General features: G+C 56.8%; 1 protein-coding gene across 2 annotated transcripts; it reads left to right on the top strand.

Annotated features, from left to right (window-relative positions):
- The first annotated feature begins 1,568 nt into the window (after positions 1-1,568).
- Positions 1,569-10,843, top strand: Trim50 (tripartite motif containing 50). 2 transcript variants are annotated; one of them, XM_090324048.1, is made up of 6 exons: positions 1,569-1,975; positions 4,943-5,038; positions 7,151-7,381; positions 7,975-7,997; positions 8,691-8,815; positions 10,073-10,843. In XM_090324048.1, the coding sequence occupies exons 1-6, from the start codon at positions 1,577-1,579 to the stop codon at positions 10,657-10,659; spliced, it is 1,461 nt and encodes a 486-aa protein (XP_090180174.1). In that variant the 5' UTR covers positions 1,569-1,576; the 3' UTR covers positions 10,660-10,843. The 2 variants fall into 2 exon arrangements, with proteins under 2 accessions (XP_090180174.1, XP_090180175.1); XM_090324049.1 differs by lacking the exon at positions 7,975-7,997 and having other exon boundaries at positions 8,662-8,815.
- Positions 10,844-11,728: the final 885 nt, after the last annotated feature.

The following is an 11,728-nucleotide window of genomic DNA, read 5'->3' as shown; positions in this document are numbered from 1 at the left end:
TGGGGGACACAGGTGTTGCTGGGAAAGGAGAGGGGGGGCGGGGAGAGGCTGTGGAGCGGGTGTCCAGCTGTGATCTCCTGTTTGCTGCCCTACTGGGGAAAGGAGGTCAGAACCCCTCTGGACATTCTTGCTGGTTTGAAGGCTTAGAGGGAGCCCCGTGGACTGAGAGCAATCAGGTAACCAGGTAAGATAGATGTTGGGGGCACGTCCCTGGTCTGCTGCTGACTTCAGCCTGGGACTCCTCCTTTCTCCTCTGCCTAGCTTCCATACAGAAGCAGAGCCCTTCTGTCCCAGACTTGAGAGCAGCATGCTGGGCCAGAACTTTGCTTTAGAATTGCCTGGGGGTGTCTGGGTTCCTGGTGCTGGGAATGTGGCTTAGTGATAGAGTGCTTGCCTAGCATGTAAGAAGCCCTGGGTTTGATTCTGCAGTACCATATAAAAAGAAGCCAGAAGTGGTAGAGCTCTAGCCTCAATCACAAAGAAGCTTCGGGACAGAGCATAGGCACTGAGTTCAAGGACAAGGACTGATGAGGAGGAGAAGGAGGCAGAGGAAGAAAAAGAAAGGTTTTTGAGGTTCATTGGAAACCTCTCCCCGTAACAGAATTCCTGAGGATGGAAAGCAGGAAACTGTAGGGTAGTTGAAAGTTCCAGAACCAATCTAGAGGATTGTGGGAAAGAACTCATGTTTGCAATGCTGGTCAAGATGCAAATATTGCTGGGCTAATGTAGGCTGTTGGGACCATTGATGTGTCGGGAACATGACCCCTTCTGTGTCTGAGCAAAAGACATAAAATCAAGCAGGGTACAGTGAGTCACTCCTGTAATCTCAGTTATCAGGAAGACAGACAGGAGGATAGAAGTCCTAGACAAAGAAAACCTCCTTGAGACCCTATCTTAAAAGGAAAGCAAAAAGAGTTTGGGGTGTAGAGCACTTTCTTGAGTCCTTGATTCAAACCTAGCACTGAAAAGGGAAAAAAAGTAGTAGTGCGAGGCTATGGTAGCTCAGGTCTATAATCCTAGCAACTCTGGAAGCTGAGATCAGAGGATCCCAGTTTGAAATCAGCCTTAGAAGAAAAGTAAATGAGACTTTATCTTCCATCAACTAGGGAAGAGACAGGTGGAGATGTGGCTTATGTGGTAGAGGAGCAGCCTTGAGTGGCAAATGGCAAGCAAGAGCATGGGACTCTTGAGTTGAAGCCTCACACCACACACACACACACACACACACACACGCACACCCCCATCTTATTCGCTGGCTTTTTGTGTTACAGATTGAACCCAGGGCCTCGTTCATGCTAGGAAATACTTTTACCACTGACCCACATCCCCAGCTGTGGAGAGATCAGTTTTCTTCTTTATTTATTTAATGTTTGTGGCGGTCCTAGGGTTTGAACTCAGGTCTTGGGTGCTGCGATTAGTGTGTTACAAGATGAGGAGACGGAGGCCAGGGTCTTAGGGAGTGCAGACTGGAACCAGGCCGTGTGGGAGCGCGCGGCCGGGGTGGTGGGCCGGCGGGAGGCGGGAGCCGAGGCGGACCAGGATGGACCCGGGATCTGTGTTGCAGCGGGCGGCGGACATGGCCTGGCAGGCCAGCGTGCCGGGGCTGCACGACCAGCTCCAGTGTCCCATCTGCCTGGAGGTCTTCAAAGAGCCCCTGGTGCTGCCGTGCGGCCACTCCTACTGCAAGGCCTGCCTGCAGTCCCTGTCCTGCCACCTGGCCTCGGACCTGCGCTGCCCGGTGTGCCGCCGGGCGGTGGACGGCAGCAGCTCCCCGCCCAACGTGTCCTTGGCCCGGGTGATCGAGGCCCTGCGGCTGCCGGAGGACCCGGAGCCCACGGTCTGCGCGCACCACCGCAACCCCCTCAGCCTCTTCTGCGAGAAGGACCAGGAGCTCATCTGCGGGCTCTGCGGCCTGCTGGGCTCGCACCGGCACCACCCGGTCACCCCGGTCTCCACGGTCTACAGCCGCATGAAGGTGCGGGACGGGAACGGAGGGCGGGGCTTCGCAGGGGCGGGGCTTGGCGGGTCGGGAACGGAGGGCGGGCCGAGGGGCGGAGCTTCGGGGGACGAGTCGGGAAGGAGGGCGGGGCCTCGGGAAGGCTCGGCCGCCACCGCCGCAGCTAGGGCTCAGTTTCCCTCCAGTTCTGTTCTGTCTTGGAGCACGTGTGCACGCATGCACGCACTTATTTCCTCATTGTTCATTCACTCATTCACGCCTTGAGCAGCCACGCGGGGGTTTAGTGACGCGCGCGTTCCTGAAGCCCCTTCCTCCACTCCCTGCTTCCTGGAGTGCCTGGCGTGAGCGATCTGGTTTGTTTTCCCGCCCGCGCAGGGTTTGGTGTGTTCCGTGGTGTGTGTGCCAAAGCCACGGCTGGCAAATTCCTGTCCCGCTGGACCCCAGCGGAGCAGCGCGGCTTCCTCCATTCCCTTTGCTTTGTAGAACACTTGGGTCGTGGTTTTGCAAATGTGGAAAGCCAGACTCTGAGAAGGACGCGGGGCCTGGTGCGGGCGAGGCAGGCTTCAGGCCTGTGGCTCAAGTGGCCCGTCCTCTCTGCTCGCAGCTCCAGGGAGGCCAGAGAGGAGGTTCTCACTTGCGTGGTGGATATGGACGAGAGGAATGGCGGAAGTCAGGGGAGGGGCTGTAGGGAGAGGAGAGGCTGGGCCGGCCACCTGCTGGGGGACCGCTCTGGACAGCATTTCAGCCCTGGGAGACAAGTGGGGACCGTGCACAGAACTGGTCCGCGCTCCTAATAGGTGCCAGGCACCCGTGGGCTCGGCTGGCAGAGCCTGGGAGGGCACCGGGAGGATGCTGAGGAGAAGGCTCAGTGCTGGCAAGGGGAGATGGTTTAGAACCTGAAGCCTGCCCGGGCTCGGGGAGGCAGGGGAGGCTGCCAAGCCGAGACCTGGCTGGGTCCAGGGCTGCTTGGCGTGTTGAGGGGCGGCCGTGGGCTCCAGCTGGGCTACTTTGCCATAATTTTCTTTTTATCCAGTACTGGGAACTTAGGGTTTCTCACCCTTCCTTGGCTCCTTTCTCTCGTGACTAGTGCTCTACCAGTTGAGCCATGCCTCCAGTGCTAGCTATTCTTGTAGGTCATGGGGCTTGAACTCTGGGACTGAGCTCTTTAGGCCAAGGCTACTGCCCTACCTCTTTTTTTTTTTTTTTTTTTTTGCCAGTCCTGGGCTTGAGCTCAGGGCCTGAGCACTGTCCTTGGACTTTCTCAAGGCTAGAGCTCTACCACTTGAGCCTCAGCACCACTTCCGGCTTTTTTCTATGTATGTGGTACTGAGGAATTGAACCCGGGTCTTCATGCATGCTAGGCAAGCACTTTAACCACTAGGCCAAACTCCCGGCCCCCTGCCCTACCTCTTGAATCACAGCCCCACTTCCCATTTTCTAGTGGTTAACTGGAAATAGAGTCTCAAGTTCTTTAATGCCTGGGCTGGCTTGAACCCATCAATCCTCAGATCTTAACCTCCTGAGTAGCTAGGATTACAGGTGTGAGCCACCATGCCTGGCTAAGTCTAGCTTTTTGCAGGTTAATTGGTGATTAAAACAAAAAAGTCTCTTGGATTTTTCTGACCAGGTTGGCTTCAACCTGGGCAGAACTGAGATCCTCAGATCTCAGTTACTGAGTATTTAAGATTATGAGTACGAGCTACCAGCATCTGATTCCAACCCCAAATTTTAATTTTTAATTGTTATTGTAAAGGTAATATACAGAGGGGTTCCAGTTACATAAGTCAAGAACAAAGTACACTTGTTTTTTGGACATTGTAACCCTTTCTCTCCTCCTCTCCCAATTTTTCCCTCCCATTTCTACTCCAAGTTGTGTTCATTTTCTACCTACTGCACTACTGCTGCATTTGTGGACCCTGTATCCCTCCATTTGTGTGCCCCACGTCACCCTCCCAAAGACAGAGAGACAGACACACTAGACAAAAAGAAAAGAGGAAAACACCCCTCAAAAGGGGGGAACCCACTTGTTTTCATTTCCTGGAGTTTGTTTTGATAAATATTGTTTTATATGAACAGATGCATAAGGCATCATGTTTTAGTACTCCTTTCTTCTCAGTACCTTCCTTTCCAGCCCCCCCTTTTTTTTTGTGGGTCATGGGGCTTGAACTCCGCCTAGGCACAGTCCCTGAGCTCTTCAGCTCAAGGCTACCACCCTACCCTTGAGTCAAGCCCCATTTCCCATTTTCTAGAGGTTAATTGGAGATAAAGAGTCTCAGGTCCTTTTGTGCCCAGGCTGGCTTTGAACCTTAATCCTCAGATCTCAGCCTCTTGAGTAGCAACTTTTTTTTTTCTGCCAGTCCTGGGGCTTGAACTCAGGGCCTTGGGATTCTCCCTGGGCTCTCTCAAGGCTAGTGCTCTATCACTTGAGCCACAACACCACTTCTGGCATAATCTGTGTATGTGGCACTGAGGAATCGAACCCAGGTCTTCATGCATGCTAGGCAAGCCCTCTACCACTAGGCCACACTCCTGGCCCCCAGCCCAACTTCTTGATGGTTGTTTTGTAAAACCTTTTCTAGCTGAGCTGACCTTGAACAGCAGTCCTCCAGATCCCAGCCTCCTTGGTCCCTAGAGTTCCAGATGTAAGCTGCCAGCGCTCTGCCTGTCAAGATGATCCAGTGCTTACTAGTGACTTGCTGAGAGTGGCAGCTTCTCTGGTGGGCTCAGGAAGGGGGCGTTCAGTACCGGGAATGTGGCTTCCGGTTGCAGTCTGGACGCTGAGATGTCCCGTGGTGACGTCCAATGTCCTGGAGGGCAAATGTCAGGACCCTCGGTCTGGACAGCTCCTGCCATCCATACTCATGGCCTGTTTAGGGGTGCAGCACCTGGGGAGCTGTGGTGGCTGCAGGCTGCGCGAGGCCCAGTGCCCAGTGCAGCCCGGGGCCGGGGCCGAGTCCAGCGGCTCACGGGAGGATGTTGACCCAGGAGGAGCTGGCGGCCTTCCTCTCTGACCTGAAGCAGGAGCAGAAGGAGGTGGAGGAGCACATGGCCAAACTGGAGAACAACAGGACCCGCCTCGTCGTGAGTGCCCGGCCAGCCTGTGGCCTCTCCTTCCCATGGTTTCCCTTTTCTTACCTCTGAGCTTCTTTTGTTCAAACTTAGCACTCTATCAGGTCAGCCCCGGTGTCACACCCAGCTTTTCTGAGTAGCTTAGTGTCACAGACATTCCTGCCAGGGTAGGGTTCACACCACGATCCTCGGATCTTAGCCTCCTGTGTAGCTAGGGCTATAGGCGTGAGCTACCAGGACCTGGCTACTTTTCATTATTTTAAAAATTCATTATTATTATTTTATCAGTTGTGAGTCTTGAACTCAGAGCCTGGGTACTGTCCCTGAGCACTTTTTTTTTTTTTTTTTTTGCCAGTCCTGGGCTTGGGCTCAGGGCCTGAGCACTGTCCTTGGACTTTCTCAAGGCTAGAGCTCTACCACTTGAGCCTCAGCACCACTTCTGGCTTTTTTCTATGTATGTGGTACCAAGGAACTGAACCCAGGCCTTCGTACATGCTAGGCAAACACTCTACCACTAGGCCAAACTCGCAGCCCTCCCTGAGCACTTTTATTCAAGGCTAGCTCTCTGCCACTTTGGCATGATCCACCAGCACCCAGCCTCATTATTTTGCATTTTATGCTCTTGTGGTGCTGAGAATGGAACCCAGGGCCTCGTATACGCTAGGCAAGTGCTCTTCCACTAAGTCCTGCCCCTAGCCTGAACACGGTGAGTTTCAGTGGCTGGTTTCTTACCACACTGGTGACTGGTACCTGCTAGGCAAGGGCTGAGCCCCACCCCCAGCAAGCCAAGCCAAGTTCACAGCCTTCCAGGGAGGTGGGAAAGGCCGGTCTACCCAGAGAACTCCAGCCCTGGCCAGGCTGGTGCCACCCTGGGTCCTCGGTGTCCTTGGGATGGTTGAGATAACCCAAGACTTGAAACCCAGAGATAAGCAGCCAACCTGGGACGTGACCACCCCCCCCCAATGCTGCACCGCCCCCCTCCCCTGTGCAGCCAATGTCTTTGTGACCTTGAGCAGTCTGGGGCCTGCAGAGGAAGTCTTCTGTGCCTGGGACAATGTGCCCAGGATCAGCCCTCCTTCTGGGCCGCAGGAATTGGGTACTGCTGGGAATCCTGGACTCCCTCTCCACTCCCAAACCCGCAGTCTTGCACACCTCAGTGATAAAAATGAAGTCTTGTGTGCTGAAGGAGTTAAAAGAGGAAAAGACAGCCAGGCATTGTAGCTTACACTTATACTCCCAGCCGCTCGGGAGGTTGAGATCTGAGGATTCTGGTTTGAAGTATGTTAAACTCTTACCTCCAATTGACTCAAAACAGAGCAGGATAAACAAACTGGCTCAAGTGATAGAACCCTAGCTTTGAGTGAAAAACCCAAGTGAAAACATGAGCCCCGAGTTTCAAGCTGCACTACTCGTACAGATTTAAGAAAGAAAAGAGGCAAAAGCAGACAGGGACATGGCTCAGTATGCCCAATCTCAGCACTGGAAAAAAAAAAAAGGCAGGGGAGAATGTTTGCGATGGGACCGGGAGGCAGGCACCATGTCCCATGTCTGCAGTTCCAGTTTCTGAGGAGGCAGAGATCATTAGGATCGCAGTTTGCAGCCAACCACAGCCACGCTGCATGGAGACTCCATTTTCTATGTGGCAGGTGTAACCGGGATCTCAGTCCAGGTTGGCCTGGCTTAAAAAGTGAGGCCTTGGATGGGTGCGGTGGCTCACGCCTGTCATCTCAGGAGGCTGAGATATGAGGATCCAGGTTCAAAGCCAGCTCAGACACAAAAGGACCTGAGACTCTTCTTTCCAATTAACCTCTAGAAAATGGAAAGTGGGGCTTGGCTCAAGGGTAGGGTGGTAGCCTTGGGCTGAAGAGCTCAGGGACAGCGCCCAGGCCTAGATCTAGCCCCAAGACCCACCAAAAAAAGAACAAAAAAAAGTGAGGCCTTCTTCGAGAAATAACTTTTACAAAGGGCTAGAGGGTTAGCTCAAGTAGTCAGCATATACATAGCGAGCAAGGGGCCCCGAGTTCAAATCCCAGTACTGCCCAAAACGACAGTGGGAGCTGAGGGTCCTGCCGCCACGGCCCGGGCCGTGTCTGCGCCCCACCCCACCGGCTCTCCGTGTCCTAGAACGAGTCGGATGTGTTCAGCTGGGTGATCCGCCGTGAGTTCCAGGAGCTGCACCGCCTGGTGGACGAGGAGAAGGCCCGCTGCCTGGAGGGCGTCGAGGGCCACACCCGCGGCCTGCTGGCCTCCCTCGGCCTGCAGCTGGCCCAGGCCCAGGGCGCCCGGGAGCGGCTGGCCCAGGCTGAGCGCCTGCAGGAGCAGCTGGCCGGGGAGAGCCAGCTCGAGTTCATCCGGGTGAGCGCGGGGTGGGGGGGGACGGGGGGACCTCGAGAGTGACAGGGGGTGGGCGGGCCCTCGGGGTGTGGGTGGGCCCTTGTGAGTGACAGGGGTGTGGGCGGGCCCTCGAGTGACAGGAGGAGGGCCGGCCCTTGTGAGTGACAGGGGTGTGGGTGGGCCCTCGAGAGTGACAGGGGGTGGGTGGGCCGGCCCTTGTGAGTGACAGGGGTGTGGGCGGGCCCTTGAGAGTGACAGGGGGTGGGAAGGCCCTCGTGAGTGACAGGGGTGTGGGCGGGCCCTCGTGAGTGACAGAGGGTGGGCCCTCGAGAGTGACAGGGGGGTGGGTGGGCCGGCCCTTGTGAGTGACAGGGGTGTGGGCGGGCCCCTGTGAGTGGCAGGGGGTGGGCCGGCCTTTGTGAGTGACAGGGGGAGGGCGGGACCTCGTGAGGGACAGAGGGTGGGCCAGCCCTTGTGAGTGACAGGGGTATGGGCGGGCCCCTGTGAGTGGCAGCGGGAGGGCGGGCCCTCGTGAGTGACAGGGGTGGGCGTGGCCTCTGGGGCGGGAACAGCGCCGGACGTTGGAGTAGCTGTGACCCTCCCCTGTCTTGCAGAAATACCATGGCTTGGCCTCCAGGTAGCAACCCCCACTGCCGCCGGGGACAGGACGGGGACGGCGGGCGCGGGCTTCTCCTCTCCTGTGGCTCCCCGCAGGAAAAGCAGTGGGCGGAGGGGATGGCCCCGGGGCCGCCCCGCCCCGCCCCGCCGTGGGGAGCGCCCGGGTGAACAGCCCGGAAGGGCGGCCCCTGTGGGTCCCCAGGCTGGCCAGGGAGAGAAGCTCCATGCTTAGCCTCACAAACCCGCAGCCCCTCCTCAAACCTGTTGAGTCAGGGAGGGATGGTGGAGCCCAGGCTGCGCCCAGCCCTCTGGGCGGTGGAGGACCCTGGTCTAAGGTCTGAGTGAACCGAAGTGTGAAGCCACAGCTGAAACAAACAAGGGAGCTGGAGTGGAGCTGTGGCTTAGTCAAGGCCCTCAGAGCACCCAGGACCAGGCTGGAGGGTGGCAGGGCACCGCCTACCTGCCCTGCCCTGCCCATTCAGAGGTTTAATCAGCAAGTCTGGGGGGGGCCCAGGGCTCTGCACTTGCAAAAGTGCCCAGGTGATATTAGGATCTTCCCGGCATGTCCCTAGTCTGAATACCACTGCAGGGACAGGACCCTGAGGGACATGGAGGCTGTGCTGCTCTTGGGGGGGGGCTCCCTCTGTGGCCTCCCCGTAGGGGAGGGGGGCACCATCGCCCAGGCCCTCTCCTTGCTGTCCATTGCATGCAGGGCAGAGCTCCAGCAGGCCAGGCCCTGGGAAGGCACTTTCAGCCCTATCTCCTTCAAGCCAGCCCTGCACCAGGCAGATATCAAGCTGACCGTGTGGAAAAGGCTGTTCCGGAAAGTTCTGCCAGGTGAGCCCCTCCCTCTTTCCGAGGGCAGCAGCCAGGACCAGCAGTGGCAGCAGAGGGCTTTTAGGTTCCAGAGAACATGGGGTTGCGGTGAGCATGCCCAGCTGTGTGCAGCCTGTGATGGGGTGTGAGGGTGAGCTGTGACCCTGCTCCTCCATTGTTCTGCTCATGGCCAGATGGCCGGGCTGCAGTCTGCATACACACACAGATATATAGGATCTCCTGCTTAATCCATACCAGCCAGTCAGTTCTTGCCCTCTGTTCCAGTTTGCTGTTTATGTGTGCATGAAGGCGAGCAGCTAGCGGACAGATTTCATCCACCAACTGCAAAGCCAGGCTGGGGCTCCGGCCGTGGGGGGAGGGGCCCCTCGGCACATGTTTGGAAATAACAAATTGGCTTTTAGTTAGCTAAAACAGGCAAGCAGGGATAACTTGTCCTTAGGCCGTCAGCTGAGGTCAGCAGACCAAGCATGTCTGCCACAGGGCCACGAGTGTGGTCACTGTCCAGTCAAGGATGGCCCAGCACGGATGAGGTCCTGGAATCATTCCTCCACGGTGAACACAAATTGCCTGAGTGGGCTATGGAGCTTGCCTACCAAATAGCCTTCAAGGTCATTCTATCAGCACCTCTACCCACAGCAGGGGGACTGGCCTGCACCTTACCACCCATTTTTTTTTTTTTTTTTTTTTTGGCTAATCCTGGGGCTTGAACTCAGGGCTTAGACTCTGTCCCTGAGCTTCTTTTGCTTAAGGCTAGCACTCTACCCTTGAGCTACAGCATCACTTCTGGCTTTTTCTGGTTATGTGGTACTGAGGAATTGGAACCCAGGGCTTAATGCATGCTAGGTAAGCTCTCTATCACTTAGTCACATTCCCAGACTGCACCTCCCTTTTACTACAGTTCCTGAGCTAATAGGGTGTCAAATCCTTCAGGGATTGTCCATGTCATTCACCCACCCATTTATCCATCTGTCCAGTATCCATCCATCCTTTTTTTTTTTTTTTTTTGCTGGTCATGGGGCTTGAACTCAGGGCTTAGACTTTGTCCCTGAGCTTCTTTTGCTCAAGGCTAGCACTCTACCACTTGAGCCACAGCACCACTTCCAGCTTTTTCTCTGTATGTGGTACTGAGGAATGGTACCCAGAATCCATCATCCGCCCATCAACGGACAGACAGTCCCGTCTGTATCCTCCTGGGGTGGGTGGGGTCTGGTGCTTTCTGTGTGGCTTGACCACATGTGGGTCACTGTGTCCTTTCAGCCCCAGAGTGTCTCAGGTTGGACCCTGCCACAGCCCACCCTCTGCTGGAGCTATCCAAGGGCAACACTGTCGTACAGTGTGGCCTCTTGGCCCAGCGGCGTGCCAGCCAGCCTGAGCGCTTCGACTACAACACGTGTGTCCTGGCCAGCCGGGGGTTCTCCTGTGGCCGCCACTACTGGGAGGTGGTGGTGGGCAGCAAGAGCGATTGGCGGCTGGGCATCATGAAGGGCACGGCCACTCGCAAGGGCAAGCTGAGCAAGTCCCCGGAGCACGGCGTGTGGCTGATCGGCCTGAAGGAGGGCCGTGTGTACCAGGCCTTTGGCTGCCCTAGGGTGCCGCTGCCCGTGGCGGGCCACCCCCACCGCATCGGGGTCTACCTGCACTATGAGCAGGGCCAGCTCACCTTCTTCGACGCTGACCGTCCAGATGACCTGCGGCCACTCTACACCTTCCAGGCTGACTTCCAGGGCAAGCTCTACCCCATCCTGGACACATGCTGGCACGAGAGGGGCAGCAACTCACTGCCCTTGGTTCTGCCCCCACCCTCTGAGCCTGGCTACCTCTCTCCACAGCCCACCAAGCTGTAGGCTGCCTGGTGGTGCCATGGATGACAGAAGGCTCTCCTCTCACACTGGCCACAGGGCCTGCCTGGCCTGGCTCTTCAGACTGCACCCTCTGCACTCCAGCTTATCTTTCTCCCTTATTACTGAAACTTCAACTCTGTAGGAGAATATATTTGATATTAGTTCTCTGTCTCTTATTTAAATGACAGTTGCTATTTCATATTGCAGTGTTGAGTCTTCTCATGTGTCTGTGCTTGTGGTGGGTGCTAAGGGTGGAACCCAGGGCCTTGCACAGTCTGGCTAAACTCTCCACAGGAGCCACATCTCCAGTCCTATCCTACCGTGGTTTGAACTTACGGCTCCACCACTTGAGCTACAGCCCCTTCTATTTTGGCTTTTTTTTGATCATGGGGCTTGAACTCGACCTGGGTGTTGTCTCTGAGCTTTCAGCTCAAGGCTACCGCCCTACCTTTCAGCCTCAGCCCCACTTCCCATTTTCCAGGGGTTAACTGGAGATGAGTCTCAGGTCCTTTCGTGCCCGGGCTGGCTTTGAACCTCGATCCTCAGATCTCAGCCTCCTGAGTAGCTGGGATGACAGGCGAGAGCCACCGCGCCAGGCCCATTTTGGCTTCGTTTGGCAGGGTCTCATGCTTTGGCCTCTGGCTTCAGTCGTCTGCCTCTACATCCCCTCGAGGCGGGTTCACAGCAGTGCACCGCCACAGCCGGCCCCAAGCTTGGGTCTTAAAGAGCAGCGCTGGCGGGTCACGATTCCCGCAGGTGAGCGGGACCTGAGGGCCCCCGACCTGTACCTGGCGCCTGCAGCGAGGCCACACACCTGTCCCCAGCAGGGTGACGAGCACGTTTTCCTTCTGGCGGCCCTTGGGTTGGGACTCACGGGCCCGCGCTTGCCGGAGGGGCGCTCTCCTCCCGAGCCACGCTCCGCCCTTCTGGCTTCAGTTATCTTCGGGCCAGGCTCGCGGCTGGGATTGAGACGGACTCACACTCATTTTCGCCGGGGCAGGGTGCGATCGGCGCGGGACTCGGCCGGCCTCCCGGGACGGCGGCGTCTCACCGCGCAGGCGCGCGGGACTCC

The sequence above is a fragment of the Megascapheus bottae genome, chromosome 34 (assembly GCF_031878675.1).
Source record: "Megascapheus bottae isolate mThoBot1 chromosome 34, mThoBot2.hap1, whole genome shotgun sequence".
In the NCBI taxonomy this organism is placed as follows: Eukaryota; Metazoa; Chordata; class Mammalia; order Rodentia; family Geomyidae; genus Megascapheus; species Megascapheus bottae.
Note: the sequence above shows the minus strand (reverse complement) of the source record. Positions and strands in the feature narration are given on the sequence as shown.